The sequence below is a fragment of the Alligator mississippiensis genome, chromosome 6 (assembly GCF_030867095.1).
Source record: "Alligator mississippiensis isolate rAllMis1 chromosome 6, rAllMis1, whole genome shotgun sequence".
NCBI classification, from domain to species: domain Eukaryota; kingdom Metazoa; phylum Chordata; order Crocodylia; family Alligatoridae; genus Alligator; species Alligator mississippiensis.
The window spans coordinates 925,168-950,446 of NC_081829.1; the positions used below are offsets into that span (position 1 = coordinate 925,168).

Here is a 25,279-nt window from a genome sequence, read left to right on the forward strand (position 1 = left end):
ATCAGACAGCTTCCAACACACCGGAAGGCACGTACCATTCAAGAATCAAGTGTTGCCAAGTGTCCTCAGCAGCAGACACATGCTTTTGCTTTTCGCAGTAATGGGAGCTCCTGGCAAGGAAACTTCCCAGGCCAAGGTGACTGTTTCATCTCCCATCTAAACTATATGCCACGTCCATTTTTAATGAAGCCTCTGCTCACTGCAACAGTTGAAGGCATGAACAAAACAGTTTTTGGCAGAACAACTACACCCTAAGCACGTCTGTCCTGCCCCTTGTCTGCCTTTTTTTTTAAAGATGAATTTGACAAGAGAGGCTGTAGCCTGGGAGCACGATGAATGCCCAGCCTACAGTAGGTCTCCCCTTACAGTACTCCTCCCCCCCGCTCCTAGATCTCTTCCAAAGAAATGTTTGGGCAGTGTCCAACCGTGTGCTCCTTTCACAATCCAGAAAAATGGCCAGGAAAGCAAGCCATGATTAATGAGGTTTGAGACAATTATGTATCCTGAACATGTGGCTAACTAAAGAGCGATGGAAAGACTTAAGCTATAGCATGAAGTCATCAAATCTAAAAAAAAAGACGAGACTGGAAGGGCCCTCCCTCAAAGAGCTCACTTACCTCTGCACTGAAAAAGGAACCAGCCTACCTGAATTGCACGCCACGGAGGGTTTAACCTGTTCTTAAAGCTTTTAATGAAGAAGATCCCCCAGCGTCTCCAGGCGCCACGTTTCATTACTTCACTACCCTGGTAGCGCAAATAGCTTAGAAAGTTTTTCCTAATCAACCCTCACTCCTCACTCCCAACAGTTTAGGCTGCTGCGTACACAGGAAGCTGTTTTCCCCCACTCTCTACTGACTCATTCTCCAAACAGGCTCTGGAGGTGTGTACCTGAGCTTTCATGCTAGACTACAGCTGTACAGCAAGAAAAAAACCCGCGTGCTACAGGAACAGGTTTGGGTAACATTTAATCAAGGCACCAGCTGTTACTGCTTGTGTTTGGGTTTCTTGTGCTTTGCTCTCTGTCCCTCCAAGTTTCTCATCTTCTTGTTCCGGTTCTTATTTTTCACATTGTGAGACTCGTAGTATCGGACCCCAACTTTTTTGGAGCGCTGCTGTCTCTCCGCTCTTCTCCTCTGCAAAGAGGCAAAAGTAGCCATTAGTGAAGCCAACCCCCTTTCCACAGAGTGGACTTGAGAAACTCCAAACAGCTGGGACCTAGTTCATTTACTTCATACTGTTCTGAAGCAAAGGACCCCAAATAACTTCATGCTAAGCTTTAATGGCATAAACAAATTTAGCTTTTACATCGTTTTGTCTTGTAGAGATCTTACAATGCATTGCAAAGGTGGGTGAGTTTTACCACTCCCTTTCGCAGAAGGGAAATGGGGCCCAAGGACCCAGCAGACCAGTGCACCTTCACACACCCAGTCGGCAGCAGGAATGGATCCCAGATCATCTGCCCCCTGTTCCACACGCCCAGTTGACAAGGATGGGTCTGAAGGGACTTGGTTAAATATCTGGATTAGTCCAGAAGGATCCTTTCGGCTGGACTCCGGCACCAAGAGAAAAGCAGCGGAAGTGCACACTGGGGGAAGTCCGCGCATCCACTGACTCCTCTTTAGTTACTACCAAATTCTTTCCCCGGTTACAAGCAGAACCATCCCTTCAAGCCTCTCCCTCCCACAGAGGTCTGCAAGCTCCTTACATATATTGTTAGCAGTCCCCTTGGAGCCTATCACTACTGCTGGGGTCATCTTCCCCTTTCAGCCAGGGGGGATGGATGATGCTGTCTCCACGTACCCAGAGGTGCTCTGCCCCTTGCACCTACCCTTCAGCCCTTCCCAAAGCTTCTCAGTGGGGGATCTAAAGCAAAAGGCAGCCAGGTTTTCTCCCACCCCCTGTGGCGGGATTAGAAGTCACTTACTTCTTTGGATGTTAGCTTCTTGCAAGGCTTTTTAGCCTGGCGGGTGGAGGAGTCCTCTTCCTCCTCCTCCTCCTCTTGTACTTTCCTTTTCTTCCCCTTTTTCGTGCACCCTGCAAGCAGCACATTTGACAGTCAGACGCCCTCCAGATCCAGCCTGCTTGCTGGCTTTGGAGGGGAAAGCATCACCTGGAAACCCAGGAGCATGGCGCTATTTTCAGATGATACTCCCCAGAGGTGGCAGGTGAGCAGCAAGGGCAGAAAACTTTGAATACCAGAGGGGCTGCTTGGCCTGGTCTAGCGTCAAGTCCTATGAGTGCCAAGTGGCCACAACTCCTCTCTAGCCTGGACCACCCCAAGGCTCACGCTGTGACTTTGCCCTTACTTGAATGGCCACAGGGGACAACACTTTACACTCTGGACAAACCACTAGCAGCTCTGAAGCAGCTCCTAAGGCAGCCTCGGAGTCGGATTAGCTCACCAGAAGGCTTTAGGTAGCTTTTAGGGGAAGAAGAAATTGACCTCAGAGACTAAAAACAGCTTCTCTGCTTGCTCCGTGCATTACCTCCGTCTCGTACTTCTTCTTTGGATTCCTCAGACTTCTGCCCGGATTTCGCAAATACTTGCTCGCTCAGTCCTTTGGGGATTCTACAAGGAACAACACAGGCAGTGAGGGAGTGTTGCGGGACCGTGAGACCGTTCCCGGTACCACAGCACCTCTTCCCCACACGCTTCACCTGCTCAGCAGCAGCAAGCAGGATGCAGCACAAAAACCAGCAAGAGCTCTGACAACTGCTAACTCCCCCAGAGCCTAGCATCAAACACACCAGCAATGCCGTGAGCATCAAGGAAACCTGAGATCAAATTCTGCCTTCATGGCACAGAAATGTACAATCACACCTCATCCCCACCCTGTACAGACCTGGGGGGCATGTGCCTAGAGCCAGCCATGCCAACACCGGGCCTGTGCTACCCGCTGCCAGAACTCGGACGCAGGCAAACCCTGGTGACAACAGGCTGGGACTATTGGTTTCCTGCAGATCCAGGAAGAGCTCATTCAGGAGTCAGGGTTACTACTGAGGCCAGTTACAGAATGAGAACTCACAACGTCCAAGGAGCAGACTCCCAGACGGGTCTGAATATCAGAGGTTTCTAAGAGGCTCATTTGAAACTCCACTGTGAGTGCATTTGTGAGAGCAGGTCATTCAATCGCTAAGGGTGTTCTGGCCCGGCAATGGAAGCCAACCTGAATCACAGAAGGAGGCAGCAGAACTGGTCTTTTCCCCTGCGCAGCTCCTTACTCTCAAGTGAGCAGAATCCAGTACCTTATTGCTGAGAACCGCTTGGCTTTGGCTTTGTCCAGAAATTTTTTGTATTTCGCAATCTTCTCCTCTAAAGCCTTAACAACAGCCTTGGAGCTGCCCCCGGCACTTTCTTGGGGGGAGTTCGACTCCTCAGCCAAGTCCTGGGGCTTCTCCTCCTCCCCCTCCACAGAAGAATCGCAGTCTGTCTCATCGATGTCCGACATATCAACAGGGACCAGGTCTTCTCTGGAGAACTGTGGGGCCACGTTGATCTTCCCAAAGTTTTGCCGGACCTGCGACACGAGCTGCTTCATCTTTGTGTTCGTGCTGCTCTCCCCTCCCTCTGCCGACTCCACATCCAGTGCTGCGGGTGCAGCGCTCTCCTCTCCCTCGTCAGCTTGACTCGCTGCTTCAGCTCCTTCCAAAGATGTAGGAGGCTAGAAGCAAAAGAAAGAAAAGGAGAGGCTTACACCACAGCCCCCTCACCTCCAGGCAAGGCCATGGCAGCTCCCCGCTTGAGGCACGCACACATCAGGGGACCCACGGTTTGTCCAGAATCAGTCACTGGACTTGTGTTACAGCTGTTGTCGTCTCCAGAGACACAGAGGGAGAGGAGCAGGAGGCTGCCTCAGAACTGCTTAGCACCTGCAGTCACCGCTTCGTGCAGGCGGGACACACTCTAGTCTTCAGCTAATGCAGCAATTCGCATTTACCTGCACATCTTAGAAAAGCTGGCGGCACCAGCAGGGCACACACACCCCAGGGGTTTCCCTATGAGGAGTAACAGGAACCACACACACACACACAATCTCTGCGGGGTTTGTCCAGCACCTGCAAATGTGCAGCAATACGAGTGTGATCTTAATGCAATGTCAGAATTAGCAAAGCAGGCGATTCACACTCCACTTCCTGAGCTGCACCTCAAGCCACAAGGAACGAGACCTAACAGGCTAAAAAGACGGGAGCATGTCACTGCTGTGCAGCCGAGTCTCTTGATAGCAACGTGCCTGCCTCTCTGGAGAAGCAAATTTGTTTGCCACCCAGATCAAAGCACAGCACATGCAGCTGTGACATACTATGACAGAAGCTCCTGAAGGGCTGGCAATAAGGAGCAGCTCAGAAAACACCTGTCAGTCAGAGGGGGTACAGCTGGGCTCTGGCTGCACACCTGTCCTCTACCTCACTGAACTCAAGTGACAGTCGCCTGAGGCACCAGGACAAGAGTGAGGCAGATGTATGCTGGCAGAGGCTGCCTGGAGCACTGGTCTGCCAGCAGCAGTGAGCAGCGCAGGGCTGCTAGAGAACAATGTGACAAGGGAAAGCAGCAAGGTGCTGGTCTCACCTGCGGGCCCGGCTCCGCATTGGGTGGTTTCACAAAGAAAGGTATGCGGCCCCTCTGCCAGTCATTGAGGACCATCTTGCTCACAGTTGGCATGTCTGGCTCTCCACCCTGCAACGACACAGCAGCGATTGGGGGTCTCTGCTGAGGCAGACCTCTCAAATTCCCCACAGACAGCAGGCAGATTTGCCTTCCCACCCGCGGGCACACAGAGCCCTGGGAGTGCCGAGGGAGGGCTGGACGGCCTGGCTCACTTTTAACAGCTTCCCAGTCCTAAAGGCTAGCTTCTCAAGGAAATCCTCAGTGTCCTTCCAGGAGTCAATCTTGTAGGTCTTGCGGATATATTCTGGCTTGGCTCTTTCAAGCACTGCACTAATGTGGTCTTCAGGGCTCTTGATTTTTTCAACTTGGACCTAAAAAAGCGAACGGTAAAAAAGTGTTAGTGCCCGGAAACATCCCTGTAGATCCTCATGCCGAGGGACAAGAACAGCTGTGACCTAGTCCCAAACTCAACCCCTCTTGCTGCTCCTTCCTCTGGTAACTCTTTTAGCTTGGCTTTAAGAGGGGAAGGCAGCACTTTGCCGAGGAAGAGAGCAGATGTTCCAGCATCCGAAAGCTCCAGGGAGTCTAAGGAAGGGGCTGCATTCCCTACTCCCCGCCAGACACTTCTGCTTTCCATGTGTGATCCTTCCTTCTCCATCCTCACGCTGAGCGAACGCATGTTTGCAGACAGCTCAGACTTCTGTACATCCCAACTGCCCCAAGGCTGGACCAGCACACTGACAGACCCTGCCAAGGGTACAGACCCTAGTCGTCTTTGCAGGATTGGGGGATGGCAGAGGGAGAGGATGGGCATCAGTATTAGAAAGCCTCCTGGAGCTTGCACAACCCAGCTCCCAGCATGCTCCGCTCGGTGGGCACTCACCACTCCCTTCAGCACGATGTCAGTTTCCGTGTCTCCCGACGGATAAACCACGCCAGGGCAGTCGATGAGAAATATCCGCCGCATCAAGGTGATGTACTGCCACACCTGAAAGAGACCAGCCCCTCCTGGGTCACCTTCCCCCACGGCTTTTCCAAGGTGGATACAGCTGATGGGGACCCACGAGAACAGCTCTTGGCATTCCCTTGGCTAGCACCACATCACTGCTCCTAGCCATACTGCTTTGGGACGTTTTGGTTTTTTTTAAATCATCCCTGAAAAAAAGCCTCCTCAATCCAGGCTCTTTGGGCCAGGCATGGACCTCACGGCATGGTTCTGAATGAACCCAGCTCCCGTGGCTCACTCCCAGGATTACACTGCAACCAGGCAGACCTACCTTTGTTTCACCTGCGATGGGGGCCACGTTGCAGACCTTCTTAGACCGTAACGTATTAATCACCGAGCTCTTGCCAACGTTTGGATAGCCAATGAAGCCCACGCTGATCTGCTTCTTGTCCGTGTGCAACTGTTCAGAAATGACACACCATTATAATTGCTGGGTAGAAAGAAGCTATTAAAGTTTGGAACTTTTCGTCTCTTCTTTGTAACGCAAAGCAAATGCATGTCTAAAGTAGGTCAGATGGTAAGAGATAGTTCTCTTGAACAAGAGAAGCCCAAGTATGCAGCAACAGGCCTTCAATGAATTATCCACGTTGGAAAGTCTTGCTTTTGCCTTTGTTTGAGGCAGAAGTGAGTCACTTGGATATTCAGTTATTGTGACATTACTTGTGGATGCTTTAAATTAAAAAGCATTTGGTTTGAGAAACCCAGGAAATACGCACAGATTTCGTGGGCAAGATAAAGACACAGATGTTGCCTGAAGAGGAAAAAAGTCTGTCATCTACCCAAGACAAAAGGGAAAGTGCCCTCGATTTGATAGGGGTGTAACGTTGTAGCCGTGTTGGTCTAAGGATATAGGCAGGCAAGTTCCTTTGGGTAAATCCGATATCTTTTATTAGACTAACTCAAATATTTATCCAAGTTGGTCTAATAAAAGATATCGGATTTACCCAAAGAACCTTGTCTGCCTTGATTTGATAGGTCTCTCTTGGAAAAACAAAGAGTCTTCCGCAAAGGGTATGACAAGGGGACACTGCCAATCTTCAGGGCACGAACTCCTGGGCTGCGCATTCCTCCCTTCCATGCGTTCAAGTGTTACCGATACCGGGAATGGGAGGCCAGAGAGAATCAACAGCCTCAGACAGGAGGGACGTAGAACAGATGACACCCATCACAAAACGGCTTTGTGCACCTGCGCGGAGCTTGGTACACGTGTCCACAGCTCCTGACAGAAGGGATCCCTTTCCAATCACTCCCAGCGACAGGGGCTTTTCATAGCCAGTCAACCACTGACTTGGCACCAACTAGGAACAAAGAGAGATGCCTGGCTTTGGGATAGAGACTTAAGGCAAAACCTCCCCCCCATGTGTGTGCAGTACCTTTCCAAACTGTCTCAAGAGCTGTATGAAGTCTCCTTTGCCAAAGGAGTTCGTGAGGCTGGCGTGGAAGGCGAGCGTCGGATACTCCTGGGACAGGACAGCAACCCAGCGTTTCTGCAGAAGAAGCCCACTGCTGAGCGAGGCGTCTATGCAGCAGACCCCAGCCACACAGCACGCCTATTTACAGCAGAACACAGCTTCTTGGCTTGCTGCAAGGGACTGGGTTTCAAACCCAACTGTCTAAAGAAAGTGCTAATGAAGTGCTTCGAACAATTAAAGCTCTGTCTATTGTTTGAGGAGATGAACAATTTTCCAAAAATGCTCTCATGGCAGCTAAACCCAAATTAGCTTAACGACATAAAACAGACCAGCTGTGGCAGATGTGCAACTGAAGAGGACTAACATTTAGCACACCAGAGACGGCAGCTGAACTTCGAGATCCAGCCAGAGGAAGCAGAACTTGTGGCTGGCAACTGCTGCTCCACTGAGCCAATCTTGGCCACGTTTCCCATCGAGCTGCTACTTCAGTGGCAAGCTGTCAGGGGAGGAGGTCCCGCTGACCCAATTACACTTTGCCCTCTGCCAGCAGCATGGGCACTGGCACTGCACTAACGTAGAGGCGACAAAAAGAACTGCCCCAGGGCTGTACTTACGGTGGCCCAAGTGGGGACAAGGTCACATTTGTTCAAGACAAAAATGAGGTGTTTCCAGGGCTTCTCCTTTTTAAGGTAAGATTCTACGTGCGGAGAGCGGGTCCCCAAGGGATCTCTGGCATCAAGGACTTGCACAACCACATCTGACGAATCGATCACCTGAAAATCCACAGAGAGATGGTTGTGCCTTCAGGCAGAAAGCAAAATAGCTTTTGAAGAGACATGCTCAAGCTGCAAGCCTTTCCCACCAGGAATCCAAGCAGTCTCTAAGATTAGTCAAACTCAGACTAACACCACAGGCATTTAACTTTTCCACTGAACCAGCCTGGACAGCAAAATGACAGCAGACAAACTTTGACGACGCTCCCATACACAAACACTGCAGAGAAAGGAAGCTTCCATTTAACACAATCAGGGATTTTCCACAGCATGCTTTCCAATTAAATTATCCAAATTCATTTTGTATTTGCAAAACTTTGGACCTATATTTTCAGTCTCTCCTGCCTGATCATGTTCCTTCAAGACATCACTTTTCCCACACCACCCCCTGTCCAGTTGGGAAGTGCCCTTTCCACAGCAAGTCACAGCCATTTTACAGAGAATCACAGAGTGAAGGTATTCCCTAGACCTTCAGTAATGTGTGCACAAGTGAAAACCTGCCATCAGTCCAGTGGGCGTCTACAGCAGGGAGCAGTCTTCAATGGCTCAATTTGGGCAAAGTGAGTGTTTCACAGCTATTTCTTGCCTTTTGGGCACTCATTTTTGGAAGGCAGTTCAGAACCGAGTTTGCTTTAAAGACCCAGGAATGCTGAGGACAGTAAGCAGAGAGGAGCCATAAGCTGCACTCAGAAATTTGGGCCAAGAAGCAGATAAGCAGCTTCTTGTTAGCCTAGAGGCCTCTCTCTGGGACTGGAGATCAAGAGTCCGGGTCCGCCAGTGCCATTCTTGGGAGAGGGAGGGTCTCTATTTTTTTCCTGCTCTTCTTCTTCCATGGTCCAGGCGCATGGTGGCACCACACCCACCATTTCGAGTCAGACTCTTGAAACAGGCTGACACAGGAGGAGGCAGGCAAGCTTTAAACCTGGCCTACGTGCTTCCCAGGGAGGCGCCACCTGTTAGATGGCCCCAGCCAGCTTGGACTGTGGAAGTGCCAGGGCACTGGAGGCTGGTTTTCTTTACAGGCTGGGGCTGACCACACAAAGCTTTGCTGCTCTGTGGGCCCACCCATCTGTGCAAGGCTTCTGCGCTGCATCCTCCAAGTGAGAGGGAACGCAATCCTTGGAAGCTGCATGCGCACCTCCTTTGCACTCCGTAAGGAACACCGCTTACCTTGTAGAGCTCTCCCCAGATTCTTTTGGACTGGCCCTTCTTGTAGATCTCCTCTTTGGCTTCATCCCTAGAAGCAGATCAAAGACATCAGCAGAGGAAATGCCAGGATGCCACATTCTCTGAAGCCCTCTGCAGGCACAGGAGCAGAGGCCAAAATGACAGACAAGATGCACCATGGTATGTGCTTGTGCCCCAGCTACTGTTATCCAGCGACGGTGTCCATCCTCCACAGAACATGAAAGCAACCCCTAGACCGAATATGCAGGCAAAGATGAGCCAGCATTCAAAATCCAAGTCTCATACTGCGCTCTGTGCAACTCGTCTCACTCCTTTTGTTCCCGGTGTCTATACAGTGCCCAAACGGGCAGAATTAGTAGCATGCTGCATTGCTTAAAGGGTGAACTACAGCATGCACTGCTTTTCAAAAATGTAAATGTTAACCTGCTTCAGCTTTTACCTCACTCCAGTGTCTTCTGTCACCAGGTCTCGGTCCTTGCCCTGGATGTAGGTCCCAGCAGAGGCCTCAGCAGTCTCCAGCAGAGACTGCACATCACTTGCACAGAGGTTTGGTTTCTTCCTCAGCGATTTGGGGCCAAACGTCGTTTCAAAAGTTTCTGTGTCAAGGATGTGCACTTTGGAATTCTGTAGGTGGACAGGTTGGGAGAAAGAGAACAAAACATGTACCATCCCCATGCCTCCACACATACGGCACGCGAGGTCAGGGCTGGTTCCTTGCAACAAGAACTGTATGCAACTTCCTGACAAGTCATGAGGTTTCTTACGTTCCTTCGAGAAACACAAAAGTGTTTGTCTGATAAAAGGCAAAGCAAACACACACGGTGTTGTACTTGCCTAACAAATGGCACTTCCTTTCTTTTATCAGACTTAGCCAGATATCGTTACGGCCACAACGATGAACATTAACTCTTATCATTTATTATTCCCTTGTTTTTCAAACAAGGGCATGGATCTTGCCAAATTCGCAGATTTTTGTCAAAGATAATTATACTCAACAGGGTATATTTTAAGACTAGCTGCAAATGCTAATATTTTCTTGGAAGGGCATCTATTCCACGGCTAAAAAGAATCACTAACATTGTAATGTGCTTTTTAGCTTCAAACAACATTTTCCTTAATTTAGGTAACATTTTTATTAGACGCACATGGAAAGTCTTCATATGAAAACATCTAACACGTGTCCAAAAGAACAGTGTAGATGCGATAAAAGAAACCTGATGCTAACTAAAACTCGATGTGCTGGAGAATAGGATTATATGGCCAGGAATTTTTGACTCAGGATAAAAGCACATATTTGAGTCAGGGTTTATCACGCAAGAGGATGTTAGCAGGGCAAGGCTAGCATCCTCAAGAAACCAGCACCAGTTTGTCACTAGTGTCATCAGAAGCACCAAGGTGTATGTATGGTGGCTAAATGCTAGGATAGGACCACAATGGTAACTTATCTTAAAATGCTTTAAGGCAATTTTCCTGCCAAAAGAGATTCAGCCTAACAAATACAGACCTCCCAGGCCACAAGAGCAAGTACACTTGTTTCTTTATGGTCATATGCAACATAAGTGTTTCTGGAAACATTCAAATGGAGTTACACACTCCTAGCAAAGCCAGCTGAGTTCCCAGAACAGCAACACTGATGACTACGAAGTGCTTGTACAAGCAAAAACTTTCATCAGCAGCTTGCTGTAAGCCCCGGGTCAGTCACTCTCACTGAGCGCCTCAAAGAAGACTGAGGAGGCCATCTCCTAAAGCCATCTCAGTCTGTCACTAGGCAATGAGCACGCTTATTTTGTTCCAGGTAGAGGCAGAGCCAAGAATCTTTCTGTCTGTGGGTCTGGGTCAGCATCTCTTCCCCAAGCACCAAGACGCAGCGTCTGTGTGACACAGATGCTGCCAGGAGCTCCTCTGCAGTATAGTCCACTTCCTGTGATCCCTTTTATTGAATCAACTTTTCATGTCTGGGAAAAGGCCCAAAGTAGGGCATGTTGTATCCGTCACCTCTCCTATCTACATCATTGTCCATTAAAGAGATCGCAAAAAACCTTTGCCTCTTGTACACTTCCTGGACTATCACAACTACAGCAGCACTCCAACCCTACTACTATGCTACTATGGGTGAGGGCTCATACATTTGGAATGTCTCAAGAGGAACAGGTGCAAAAGGGCAGCAGCTGTTATGTTCTAAACCTTCCTGGTGAGCAAACAAGGAATAACACAGATGTGGCAAAACTGCTCCGGCTTTTAACACGGCTTCATCCAGGGATAACACTGGAGCGGTTTCACTACATCGCCATTATTCGTCTGTCCACAGGTAACCGCTAGAACATAACAGTTGCTGCTGTCCTGGCTGGTCCCCTTTAGAAATGGCTCCAAGCAGATGCGTGTCCACACCCTATGCCTCAGACCAGTCCCCGAGTTCAGATATAAGAGCAAGGCTAGCAGGCGGCCATCTCTGAAGAGGTATGATGCCCTAATGCAGATGGGGGCACTTTTCCGGCACATGCCTCCCACACGCTCTCTGCCGGCTAGGCAGTAAGCCCTGCACAGCTCCAGAAAGAGCTGGACTTTGGAAAAGCAGGCTGGTCAGGCACACCTTCAGGCAAGCAGTTAGGACTTGATCCCATGCAGGCAGGAGATGGCAGTGCTATGCAGTTACACCTCCACACCTGGGGCCAGGAACAAGTGACTTCCCAGAGAGAAGTGACCACCTAGAGTTCAGCCCCTAAAAACCCCCCAATCACTGGACTGGGGGGGCTTTCATCATGGCAAAACGTCGTGGTCAGAAGTGAATTTCATTAGGCCACAGGAGCTGGACTCTCCTAGAGATCTTTGCAAAAGGGAAGCTGGGAGATCTTTAGCTACCAAAAATACAGAGGACCTTCCTTTCAAATCTCACCTGAGAGAGAGTGTCTAAGCAGCACTGCACGCGGTCCCCAGGCTAGGACATCAGCTCAGCACCAAGCCAACCATAAAAGTGGCCTGGACAGTCAGCCACTGATGCTTTCTACAGTACCGCAGACTTTCTGCTCAAAGTGACATGCTGCTCAGTTTGCAAGACCTAAGCTCAAAGATAGAAAACTGCAAGGGAGCCTCAGACCCTTTTTTGGGGTCCCACCAGTGCCTGCAGCCTAAAAGCTACATCAGTCCTTGCGCTGCAGAGAAGCCAGTGATGCACTCTGGTGATGAGCAGAGACTCTAGGATGCGCTACACCCAGCAATGCATATCAAGGAACAGCAGGGCCACCCGCATAGATAAAATGCAACCACCCCAAAATATACCTAGCAAAGCTCTGAACAGGAGCCTTGACAGGCCTCTGGTTTGGAGCAAGGAACGATACTCACGTGAGGTCTAATTCGATCGTGGAAAAGGGACATGGGCAGTTTGCTCTGCTTCATGACCACTCTATACGGGTCCTTCATAACCGTCTCCATTTCTTCTTGGAACTTCTGAAGGGACGACTGCTTGATCACACGAGTGTTCCCTGTAGGGAAAAGCAGGCAATGCATTTCCCATATTTACCAGCGTCACTGATCAGCAATGCACTGTCTGAGCAAGCAGCTGTACGGGGGCTCTGCCTGGAACCAACAACTGGGGCAAAGCAAGGTGATTTCACCAGGCCAACACATGGTGACATGCCCACTCTTTTCCTTCCCATTGCTCAGGAAGGCTTTTCAAAAGCTCCACCCTAGGAACAGTATAGCCTGGGCAAACCCATACCGAGAGCATGCTGTGTTACTGAGAGTGGAAGGGAGACCTGAAATCAAACCCCAGATGCTAAAGACAGAAAGAAGGGCAAGCTCTCCATCATGTCAGCTTTGGCAGGGTCCACTGCAAGGAAGTGCTGAGCAACACCTGGACCCAGATTCTCCCCCACACCCGCCTCAGGAGATGCCTGGTACGAAATACCCTGGAAACAGAGCCCATGGGAATCCACTATGCTTTTATATTCTGCACTTCAATCAAGTGCACGTGCCCCCTCCAGAAATATGTGGAGCCATGACCTGCGGAGGTTTCCACAGAGGAGCTCTCTCAGTTGGTCAGGTTGCCTGGGGCAGTTCTCAGAACATCAGGGAATCCCAGCCGGCAGGCAGAAAGCCACATTCCCCTGGGGCGAACACTGCTCATGTACGAGGGAGACCATGAAAAATGGCACAGCGCCATCCAGAGTGCAGCGTGAGGCCTGAGGACCAGATGTCTAAAGTAGGCCCATCACAGCTACAATGCTGCATCCCTGCTACGATAGGCCCACAGTTACCACTAAAAATCCAACTAGGTACATGAACAGCTTTAAAAAAAAATGGGCCCTAAACACCTACCACTGGCTTCTTCCTCTAGTTTTTCCCCAAGTATCCATTAGAAATCAGAACACAGTAAAAAGAACAATTAAAGGGGCTGTACTCCCATACAGCCCAGGGTATTCACTCTCTGAAAATTAGGCCTGCTTAAGTAGTTGCAAGTGAGGCTCCCTAGCATCACTAGTCACTCTAAGAAGCCTTGCCAAACTCATCTTGCGTCCCACAGAACAGGAACTGTGCGCACCACCCCCTTCGGAGCACCCGAAGCCCCCTTCCCTGCAGCCTCGTTGAGGGGTGAACACAGAAGAACTCACCAAACCATTTAATATTTGGCTCCACTCTGGCCACTGTACCCGGTGCCACTGTAGACTGGTACTGCAGAGGCTTGATCACTTTGCCACGCTTGTTCCTAAGTGCAACAAATGAGAACATGTGTAAGTATCCCGGAGCAGCACACAACCCCCTAGCAAGGGGGAGAATCTTATTTCACAAGATCACAGCTCAGCCTTTCCAACGCACTAGATAGTCAATGTTCACCTGGGCCTTGCATTCAGACGAGCCGACGCTGCGTGTTCGGACACCAGACCAGACACCGAAACAACGGGGAATTAGCGTGTGCTGGCAGACCTCACCCATGCAAGCCCGGGTGACTACGTGAATAAGGGCTCACCAAATAACAGCCAGGCATGGCCCTGCCTTGCCTACAGAAAAAGCTCCTCACCCCAAGTGACATGACCTCAGGCAATCACATTGACTGCAAGAAACATGTGGATGGAGGCAGCATCTGGGCACAAGGAATGAACACGAAGACGTGTGTGTCTGCAGCCAGCCTTTCCTCCTCCATCAACTGATCACCCTAGGTGCACAACTGGAAGCAATAAAACCCCCTGGGCTCACTGCGAGATGAGGGGGCATCCCAGTCACCCACACAGCAGACAAGAATGCGACTGACTGGAGCCCAACACTTTTCCACAGACTGTGCCAAGCAGGGGAGGGAGGGAGGCCTCTGAAAAACACCTCGCTAAGAGTTTCCACATTTTTGACTTGGTCCATTTTCACAAAGAAGTTATTAAAAAACCCCCGGTGGCTTCTAGTCAACACCTGCTGACGGGCACATAAAGGCACCTCTCGAGCGGCAAATGGAAGGAAGGCTTCCAGACCAAAGGGAAACCAGCATTCCAGCTTCCCGAAATACCACTGCAGCAGACAGGTGACGTCCACAGCTGGTTTCAACAAACCATATGAAGCTTATTACAGCTTGCAGCAGTGGTGCTCAAAGGACCAACTTCACAAGGACTCTCTCCCTGGTCCAACTATAAAAAGAATTAAAATTACAGTCAAGTGAGTGAGAAATAAGATCTTCCAGGAAAATGCCATGGTCCCTTCTCAGCAGTTGACATTAAACTTCCATCAGCTGCATCAATAGCAAGCCACCAGCCCAGAAGTTTTGAATGTTAGGCTTTTATGCTCCTCCCTCAATTCCTTTCTGAGTTAAGACTTGGCGTAAGAAAAGTGTGGTTTGAATAAAAGTAAAAATCCCAAGCGTCTTCCATCCAAACAAAACGAAACCTGGCAAATTCTGAAATCCTTAATTTGAACCAGTATCCTGAGAAAGCCGAGGGCATCTCCAACATGGCAGATGCACGTGTTCGTGGGGTGGCAGGCAGAGCCCTTCGAACAGACGGAGGCAGCGCTTAACACCCAAAGGGGCCCCGTGCAATGACAGCCCTCCAGACATCTTCCAGGCACCCGACGTGGGTTATGCTGCGGTTAAAAATGAAGGCGTGGAGCGTACCCCTGCTTTCCTGACCCTCGACCGAGATCAGATCAGCTGCTCTCTCCCTTAGACTCACAGGTCCGTGTCTTGTGCCTCCGGCCTCCTGCTGCGGGCAGAGCTGAAGGGAAAGCCCCAAAGCAGAGCGGCTAATACAGGCTACGGGCTCCCGCCCGCAGCAAGGGGCTTGCGTCCGCAAACCAAACACCCCTTGGTTCCACCCTGCAGAGGAGGCTGGACCTAACCGAGTCAACACGTCCCACCGGCCACATTATACGCGTGACTAGATCAGACCTACGGCACTGCGAACACGCTGGCTGGAGTGACGCGTTAGCAGCACGTGTGCGGGGAGGGAAATCATCGCAGGTTCGGTGGGAACTTTCTTTGGTTTATAAACACGAAGCGGAGACGCAGGAAGCCCTGCCCCGCGCCGCGGCACCACAACCGGGAGCACGCCCACCGGGCACGCAGGACCTAAGCGGTGCGGGGCAAAGCGAGACCCTCGACACGAGGCTCCCGAGGAGGTGGAAGGGGAGCGCTCGGGGCCCGCGCGTGTCCCAGCCGCCCCCCGGCCCCAGGAAGGGCAGGCACCAGGGGCCGAGGGTTCGTCCAGGCTGCACAGGCTGCACATGCTCGCGGCACCGGGGATGCTGCGAGGCTGGGCGGCACACGGGGGAGGCCCCGCACACGCCCCCGGGCTGGGGACCCCTCACGCCTGCTATAGCCCCTGCCGGGGACCCTCCCGGGCCCACGGCAGCACCCGGGGCTGCGTCTGCCCCAGCGCGTGGGCAGGGCCCAGCAGGGGCCACAGATCTCACCTGCGCTCCTTCTGCCGGTACATGTTCAGGCGCCGGATGGTCGCCCGGTCCCGCATGTTGGTGCCGCCAGCGCCCTGCACCCGGTCTGCGGGGAGACGGAGGGTCAGCGCTGCCAGGCACCCCCCGCCCCGGGGAACAGCAATGGTCCAGCCCGGGGCAGGGGCAACCTCCCCCCCAGGAACAATGGTATAGCCCGAAGCACCCCCCCCCCCCCCAGCAACGGCACAGCCCAGGGTCAAAGCACCCCCCCCCCCGCAATAGTGGCACAGCACCCCCCCCACAGCAGTGGTACAGCCCAGGGGCAGAGCACCCCCCCCAACAAGTGGCACAGTCCAGGGATAAGAAACGCTCCCCCCAACAGTGGCACAGCCCAGAGGCGGGAGACCCCCGGGAGACGGGCGCGGGGCCGCTGGCCGTACCGGGGTTGGTGCTGGCGCGGGACGGGTTGAGGCTGGCGCGGCCCTTGTAGCGCGGCTTCACCATGTTCAGGCCGGGTGGGGGGCTGCTCCCGGGAACGGCGGCTCCACGCGCTGAGGCCAACCCGGAAGTGCCCGCCGCAGCACTTCCGGTGCCAAAGGGCACGCGAGGGGCGCGTACTTCCGGCCGCTCAGCGGGCTTCCGGGTGCTGTTGCCACCGCGGTTGCCTTGACAACTGACCTTCCCAGCCCCCCCCCCCCACACACGTGTGTGCAAGCCTGAGGGCCCTTGGCCCTCCTAATGGTCTACCAACATCACCACGACCCAACCTGATACGGGGTCACGATATTGCCAGGGTGACATCACGCACAGGCCCTGAGGTGCGGCTGGTGACATCACGGAGAGGACTCATCCTGTGGTGCACACCGGGCCGCCCTGGGGCAGCTGGGCCAGGAGGGCGCTGGGGCCAGGCCGTGCCGGGCGCGCGTCCCGCGTGGTCCCCGGGCAGCCCGGGCCACCGCCTCACTGCTCCACGTCGGCCCTGAGCGCCGATGGCGCCGCGTGAAGCCACCCGTCGTGCCCCGCAGCAGGGGTGGACCCGCTCCCCCTCTTCGTGGCAGCTTCTGCACCGGGACCACCGCCCCTCATCTCCTTCCCTGCGCGCCGAACGCACCCAGATGTCTCCAGCGGCTGCTCCCAGCCTCCGTAGTTCTCTGCAGCCTCCCCACGTCCCTCCGCACACGGAGCCCAGACGTGCGCACGGTGCTGTGCATGAGACCTGCCTGGTGCTATCCCCTCCCGTGTCTTACACCTCCTACTCCTGTTGATGTAGCTCAAGATCACGCCTGCTTTTCTCTATGACCGTGTGTCGCCGAGCGACACCGTTCGAGGGTGCCCCCATGATCGCAGCTCGGACAAAGAGCCGGACACCGGGGGGTTTGCCCAGTAAGGGCAGGAACGGGTCTGTACTTACCTTCAGGGGTGCAGCCAGCGAAGATGGAACGGCACGCTGCGCCGACGCTGCGGTTTACAAGCACTTACCAGCTGCAGCTGAAGAGGTGAACGGGTGATGATGCAGGATCCTGTGCCCGTCGCTGGTGTTAAAAAAACCGGGGAAGTCGGTGAGAAAAGACAACGCTGGCCGCCCACGTGCGCCAGGCACTCCCGGCCGTACCTGGGCAAACAACCGGAGTCATTTCTCCGACTGGAGACCTGGAGAGGTCTCTAGCTTTCAGTCAGGGCAGGGCCACAGCACCATGAGGCAAGCACAGCCATACGTTCCCTGCTACCCGTGGACAACATCCTGGACGACGCATCAAAAGGCACCTTCAGAACAAGGAGCATCAGATGAAGACTTCCCAAGAGTGAGTTATAGGATTAGGGCCTTAGACCTGGGCCAGCCCCATTGGAATTTAATTGGAAAAACGTTATTGACAAAGGGGGCGGATTTCCCGGGTGCCGGGCGCGCTTAAGGCAGGGTTAATCTTCACGTTTTGAAGGTGATAAAGATTGATGCGAGCAAGAATTGATTAGATGAGTTCATCAGTATTTAAGTTTGAGAATTCATGAGTTATTCCTGGTATTTTGATGAATTGATACTTCTTGGATTTTCGGACCCATGCATGAATTTTGTGACTATCGGGGGAGTATCTGGTTATGATATAGATGGACGGGTCTAAGTAGCAAAACCCTACTAAGAATAGAGAATCAAGTTATAAAGGACAAGCTCCTACCTCAAAGGAGGGGCGGACAAAATGCTAAGAAAGTCTTAGCCAGTGCTTCCTGCAAATTTAGGCACCTGGAGCCAGCACAACCCAGTTGGCAAGTGGATGGGGTGTAGGGGAGGTGGAGCCCCAAGAAAGCACCATTAGTAGGGAACTGCTTGCGGTTGTCTTCACCATCATTGGAACCTCCCTTTTCCTTATTCTTCCCTGAGATCAAGATGTGGTGGGTGAGTTAAGGGAGATTTCCTGTGAGCATGTGGCCCAGAGTACCCAGGATCAAATAGTGGAAGACCGACAGGATTTAACAACCCAGTCTAACGGGGCAAGACGTTGCCTGTTCTGGTCCCAACAGGAACACTGTGTTGCACTGCTGTCTCATTCAGCCTCTCATCCACCAAACCCCCCAGACCTCTCTCAGCAACACTGCTACCCAGCCACTTCTCTCTCACTTTGTATTTGATTATCCTTCTCTACTAGGGTTGCTATTCTGGGAGGTTTCATTACATAATGTAATTATATTAATTAAAGTGCGTATACTTTATGTCACAAAGGCACATGACTATTACATTTTAAAACCCAGTAGACTACTGTATAAATCAGATTCAACATTTAATATTTATTTTAATGAATGCCCTATCATTTATCTCCCAGATGATTCTCAGCAGCCTCCTGGAGATTTATATCTAATTCCTGGAGACCCAATCCTGGAGGGTTAGCAACCCTGTTCCCTGGGGGTAGCACCTCACATTTGTCTGCACTGAATTTTATTCTGTTGTCTGAATAAACACTCTCTCCAACCTACCAAAATCCTTTTGATAAATAAGCAGCTCTCTCCAACCTACCAAGATCCTTTTGAATTCTATCCTCCAAAGTCTTTGCAGTCCTTTCCAGCTTCATGTCATCGGCAAACCTGACCAGCACATGGAATCACCATGTGCTGTATTGCATGGTTAGGTCTGTGCCAGAAGATGACAAAGCCAGCATGTCTTTCTGCACGGGGTTTATTGCCTTCCACTGGCACAGAGAATGCAGTGATGATATAAAAATGATGTTTATTCACAGAAGTCAGAACAAGTTGTTGCATGGGTTAGGAAGGCATGCGTGAGGTCATTATCTTTGAAGCCGTAACAGCTCCATATGAAAACAGTAATGCACCCATCAAAATATTAATGACTTTTGGCTGGCGAAAGACTGAAAGTTTGCCTTTTGCTTCAGGGTTAACAACCTCTCTGGGGCAATGGTGAATTGCAGAAAAACAAAGGGGTTCAAACAGTGCCTAAAGCTGGAGACTGGTAAAAATCAATATAAAAAAGGAATTGCAAAACTTCCTAGAAGCTTCTTTGAACAAAGGAGAGTTTGATTTCATCTGAGGCTGTTGTGAATTCCAGACTGATCTTTTCATTTTTCCAAATGATAGGGTGCGTGGTTTCCTTCCAAACTCCAGGATGCTTGCTGGATTGATTATGCTTGCTTTCTAGCCATTTTTAGTTCTGAAAATCTGTCCCTTTACCCTTGCTTTTTCCAAAGCAGTTACCTAACACCCATTAAACACACAAAATCACTGGCAGCCAATCAGATCATTACATACCTGACTGTTAATTATTGGTTTACAAACAAATCCTTCCCGCAGTATTTTCTGACCGGCTCTTGTATCAGGAAATGGTTTTCTGAATGGCCGCAGCGAAAGAACCCACATATTGTCCAACCCAGTTAACTGGAAGAGTTTCAAAATGGCAGTCACAGGGAGAGTCCCGGGGAGCACGTCCTGTCCCATCCCTCGGCTCCCAGGTGGTTGCCCGGATTTTAGTTTCTCTTCCTTGGTACAGCTGTGTGGTGTCCCAGAGGTGGAGGCACCTCAGAGGAAGAAGTGTATGTTGTCAGATGGAACCTCTTAGAAAATACTCAGATAATTTTCTGTCTGCCGTTCCCACCTGCCCATTTGGAGACCATCAGGATTTTATTGAGTCATGCTCTGTGCCCAGCTCTTGGGCAAACAGTCTCCTGGAAAATTGCTTACAGAGTAGAGCAGTATTGGTGTGGGATACTCTGAATGAATGGGAGGGAAAGCCCACCTCCTTCCCCCGAGAGACCCCACTAGAGCCAGGCTGGAAACCATCCTTTGGATACCCTTTGGTCCCAAGGATAACCAGTATTTCCCTGGCCTGGGAAGGGAGGGTCCAAGTCACCCAAAGGGGACAGAGGCTGTGTAGCCAGAAGTGCAAGGGAGTTCTCATTGGTTTTAATATCTTTGTTCCCATGGTTTGGGATCCTGACAGTGCGGGGTCCCCTCCATGCACCCTGCCCGCTGCTTTGCTGTGATCGGGGGGCTGACGGATGCATTGCTGGTGCGTTTCCCCAGGCTTGCTGATGGTCACAGTGGGCTGTTTTTCCAGGGTTGCCCACAGTTGTTTTGAGGTTTTGTTGTGTTTTGTGTTAAATAAAAACAATAAGAACGAAACATTTTCCAAACAGGCCTGTTAACAATTACACGGATGTTACGAGCAACTGCAAGAAAACAAGTTTGGGTGAATTGTAGATGCAGAGTCTCTCTGTATGTACGTGTGTCACTGCCAGATTGTAAAAGATATTAAACAAAAGTGTAAATCTAAGCTAGTGTAAATCAGCAGAGTCTCGCTAAAACGCTGCTAATTTATCCCAGGGGTTGGTTGGAGGACATCCAGAGTGCTCAGCACTCAGCAGGGTAAAGCGCTGAATGAGGACATAGCTGATCCTTGCTAAGTATCTCTTGTTAGCAGTGCGTGTTCTCTCTTGGCTTGTGAATTCTTTTCATTTCTGCTAAGGCTTTCTTACCAAAAAACCCAACCCTTTGAGATTATTTGTTTTTCTAAGACTTGCAGCCCTGTGCTTTTAGATAATGTTTCGTCCCTCTGGCATGAAGTCGTTTTAATGCACAAAGAGCTCAGAAGTGATTTGTAAAACAATGCTAATGGCTTCTAATTTTCAGTCTGTTTTGGATAATCCTGGGATTTCTGATTCCGCTGTCTTGGTGGAATTATCTGTGCCTGGAGCATTTTGAAAACACACATTGATGTGGGAATTTAAAAAAAAATCATTCCAAATTGTAGATAATTGTTTAAGTTATCAGACTGCCGGCTGATGTGGAAGAGTTTTCCTAGGACCGGCATGTTTTCTATTAGAGTTGATACCAATCTGTCAGAGGATCCTTTTGATTTTCAATTTCTTAGACTAAATAGTTGAGTAATACTTGCCCTGCTCTCCCCTCAATCCTTTCCCTTTTCCTTAGGAAAACACTCTTTTTGTTGTTAAAATAAAAAATCTTGGGACATATCCAGAAAATCAATGTCATCTTCTTTGTAAAGGATACAAAAAGCTAGGTTCAGAAATGGAGCTTATGTCATAGAGACCTCCTGGCTGACGTGCCTGCTAAGTGCATAGTGTCTCTGGGTTATTTTGCTGGGATCATTTCTGCTGGTGCATAGACATACCAGTGCCACCCTCCCCAGGCTTGAGATTGGGCAGCTCTTCCATTCACATCCAGACAAACTGAGTATTCTTCCCCAGAGAAGCTAGCATTTATTCATTTTTTTCTTCATCTTCAGAACGCAATATCTCATTTTAGCCCCTAAGCAACTATCCATCTAGGGAGCTAGTTAGCTAAAGTTTTCCATACCAGGCAAATGCACATGACGATTACATTTTAAAAACCCACTGCACAACTGTATAAATCCGATCGAACATTTATTATTTATTTTAACAAACGCCCTATCATTTATCTCCCTGGTGACTCTCAGCAGTCTCCTGGAGATTTCTCTCTAATTCCTGGAGGGCTGGCAACCCTACTGAAGCCAGGGAAGGAATAATCCCCAAGCTTGTCCTGGCTGGAAAGAATGAAGGCATCTGAGGTAGCTGGACCGAAATCTCTAGCAACAAGTGATCCAGCTATTTCTGCTTTATAGAACCCCCTCTGTTGACCTGTGCGTTGACACTCCCTGTGCTCAGAGTTTCGACTCTGCATTTTCTCAAACGAGCACAGCCAGCGGTGCATTGCCTGCAATAGTTCCCAAATCAGAGAGGCTTGGCCAGGACTGCTGGCCAGGCCAGTCACATCTGCCAGACCCCCTTAATGTCACCAACCAGACTGGCCTGACAGCTGTTGATGTTTAGTGATGTTGAAGCCTGGTCGCCCCCTTCCTTGCCAGCATCCCGGTGAATGGGGTTGTGTGATGCCGTTGGAATGATTCATTGCCACAATGACACGTGTTGAAAAGGGCTCTTCTCATTCTATTGAAAGAACCAGCGTTGACTGATTTTTGGCAGAGGTTGTCTGCAGTGGATCACCTCATCTGCTTTCTGTGACTGACAGGTTTCAACAATTAAATGGGGAGAAAAATTAGATTACAAGGGCTTCACTAAAAGACTCATTTCTCCTAAAAAGCACTTCTCTAGCAAAGTGCAGAGCTACGATATATTTGTTAGTTTTATGCTGTTACAATAAGGGTGACACCAGCTCTCCTCTTCTGCTCAGTCCACTGGTTCCCCGTAGAAGACATTTCACTGCTAGACTTCAACAAGACCCTCTAAGGGACTGCTAGAAAATACCAGCTACCTGACTGCCGCTGCTTCTTCCAGCAACTCGGCTCCTCCACAATGATGAATCTGTCACCTTGGAGGATGAAATGGGTAAAAGGAGGAGACGGCGTTCTCAGCAGCAGGGTCCAGGTTTAGTGACTCCTGAACAGAGTGACCCAGCTCTCTCAGCCTGCGATGTCTTGTTCCCAAAGTTGCAGTCGCAAACAGTGATGCACAGGAGGAAAAAACGAGGTGAAGTGAAGGCAGCGGAGTGAGAAGAAGTAACGGCTGACTTAGGGAGTTGAACATACCTGATGCAGGTGTGAACTGAGCCCTTGGGGTCCTAGCCGTGATCCCGGGCAGTGGGCTTAGATTTCTGCTCAGTGATTGACTCCTGCATTACTGCACCGAGTGACACCAGTGGTGTGAATTGGACCCATGCAGTTTATCATACCTGTAACAGATTCATCGGGAATCCAGAGGATAACATTTCTGCATATAAATCCTCTCTCTAAAAACAAAGGGAGGCAGGAGGACATTTATGATCTGAATTTCTTAGGCAGAAATTATGATTTTTCTTCCAGCAGGCTGCAAAGAACATCTGCCGCATTTTAGGTTTTAGCAATCTGTATCCTGTGATTTCACGTGCCCCCTGCAGTGTGCGCCAATCACACCCCTGAACATACTGGCCATGTGCATGATGGATGGCAGGAAGTATCCTCCTTGCACTGGGTGTAAATAATAATAGATAACCTACCTGGACTCCCAGACTGCGGGTTATTTTTCAGCAGGGTTATGTTGCTCTTCGGAAACAATTGCAGTTCTAGCAGCCTGCTCCGTCTGAACTGTAGTGTGGTATTCAGTCGGGCATAATATATTATCCTGTATATAAATGCCATCAGAGTGATTTATTTGTGGTGAGCGGTTGTAAAGATGGGACTTCTGTAGTTTGAATGGAGATTTTTTAAGTGTTACGCCTCAACCTCCTTGATTTAATAAACTTATAAAAAAATCTCCTCTTTGACATCCTTAGGTTCCATTTAATGCTCTTATTTGGATTATATTATCTACCACATCATCCTAATATCCTTCTTTAACCCAAGGCTAGGATTTCTTCTGAGTGAAAAATCTCTTCAACATAAACATGAGCTAAAAATATATGTACATTCCCTGCTTTTCTATGGGAGTCGAAGACTTGTAAATTTGAGGATTCTGTGTATGCACCCATTAAACCTGCCTGTGGCTTGTGAATATCTGGATTTACATTAAACACATGGGAAGGAAGCATGCCATTTAAAACTGGTCTATGCATGGTGACATCTATCTGCGCACAGCCCCAAATCTCAGCAAACGAGTTAAAAATTAAATGTTTCCCAAATGGAGTATTGTAAACACTGGATATTTATTCCTCCTTCTTTGGTTTCCGTCGTGACTGAGAAGCACTACCCACAGGATAAGCAAGGTATCTGGGAGACATCAGGCAAATCTGCAATAGAAATCTGCCCATTATCTTGACATGTGTGCAAGTCTCCAAAGATTGGTTCAGTGCGAGAAACAAGGGTACGCAGGGCTGTGGGATCAGGATGTGAAAGCATCGGTGTGCTGGGACCTTACAGCTACCTGCAGTATTGGTTTGCCTGGGATTGCCCAGAGTTTCCCTTTTCTTGCCTCTTTCTCCCTTTTCTATTTTGCCCGAAAAAAGAGAGAAAAGCGGAAAGAGAAGACACCCAAAACAGAAAGGTTGTCAGAGTCTTCTGAAAAAAAAAGAGTCTGAAAAATGAGTTTTAAACCAAAGGACAAAAGGCCTTTTTTCTCTGACCAATGTCTTCCATCTTTAAGTGGGTTCAGACCAAACCTTTGGTGCCAGAGCTGCCTCCGTGTGCTGCTCGGATGGTCTGCTCCTCCCAGCAATGTGTGCGAGGCTGGGACGGTTTAACCAGCTCTGTGCGAATTGTACTAAGTGTCACGTATCTGTTTTGAATTAGTAACATCATTTCTTACTTAAAAGAAAAAAAAAAGGTGGCTTGTTTTCAAAGCGATGTGACAGACGGCATCGGGAACATTTGCCAATAGCCGGAGACGGAGGGTCCCCTCTCCAGTTACCAGACCTGGGGGGAAATCTGCTTGAGCACAGGGCAAGCACAGGGCTTATACCGGAGATTACAAAATAGGGGGTAAGTGCCCTGGTCCTCAGCACAGAGACTGTTTTTACCCCCTGGATAGCAAGAAGGATTTGAGAAAGAAGCAACTGCACACATGTGCTTGGCTGGTTTATTGAGGCGCAGCTCTGTTTTGAAATATTGGTGCTAATATTCGAGTGTATCATCGTAAGGAGCCCTGTCGGGTCAGGGAGATCTCACGGCACTCGCTGCTCTGAGCCTGAGCTGCGGGCAGGGATCCTGTAGCAGGTGCATGAGTGTGTGAGACAATGACCAGGCTTGCAAACGAGCAGAGGGAGACCAGGGAAGGGTCGGTGCCCTCTGCTGCTGCCTGCACAAGGGGAAAGGGCCCCGCTGCATAGTGCGAGGCCGCAAGGAACTGCCTCTCCCCCAGGCATGCTGCAAAGGGCAGGACAAGGAAGAAGAGGCAGCTGCATGTGGTCCCTAGCCAGTTCAAAGGCCGGGTTTTGGGACCCTGTCTCACCCTTGGCTTGGGAGGCTGCTCGTTTCTCATCCCGCTGACTCAGGATCCCTGCGAACAGCCCCGTGGGTACTCAC

At 50.3% G+C, this 25,279-nt stretch overlaps 1 protein-coding gene across 2 annotated transcripts; it reads right to left on the reverse strand.

Moving 5' to 3' along the window:
* Positions 1-948: 948 nt before the first annotated feature.
* GNL2 (G protein nucleolar 2) lies at positions 949-16,429 on the reverse strand. 2 transcript variants are annotated; one of them, XM_014607057.3, is made up of 16 exons: positions 16,290-16,429; positions 15,871-15,955; positions 13,593-13,687; positions 12,325-12,464; positions 9,425-9,609; positions 8,968-9,034; positions 7,639-7,797; positions 6,986-7,099; positions 5,884-6,012; positions 5,490-5,594; positions 4,819-4,977; positions 4,568-4,675; positions 3,247-3,662; positions 2,487-2,569; positions 1,925-2,034; positions 949-1,133 (listed from the first exon to the last, which is right to left on the reverse strand). In XM_014607057.3, exons 1-16 carry the CDS (start codon positions 16,351-16,353, stop codon positions 984-986), a joined length of 2,169 nt encoding a protein of 722 aa, XP_014462543.1. In that variant the 5' UTR covers positions 16,354-16,429; the 3' UTR covers positions 949-983. The 2 variants fall into 2 exon arrangements, 1 of the variants encoding a protein (XP_014462543.1); XR_009462900.1 differs by lacking the exons at positions 949-1,133; positions 1,925-2,034 and having other exon boundaries at positions 2,486-2,569; positions 3,168-3,662.
* Positions 16,430-25,279: the final 8,850 nt, after the last annotated feature.

Bases quoted from the DNA above. Each gene is read 5' to 3' on its own strand.
- GNL2 (XM_014607057.3), bottom strand. From the start codon at position 16,353: ATGGTGAAGCCGCGCTACAAGGGCCGCGCCAGCCTCAACCCGTCCCGC. The intron at 9,610-12,324 runs GTGAGTATCGTT...GTCCACCTACAG, and splicing joins ACGATCGAATTAGACCTCAC to AATTCCAAAGTGCACATCCT. The intron at 9,035-9,424 runs GTAAAAGCTGAA...ATCTGCTTCTAG, and splicing joins ACAGAAGACACTGGAGTGAG to GGATGAAGCCAAAGAGGAGA.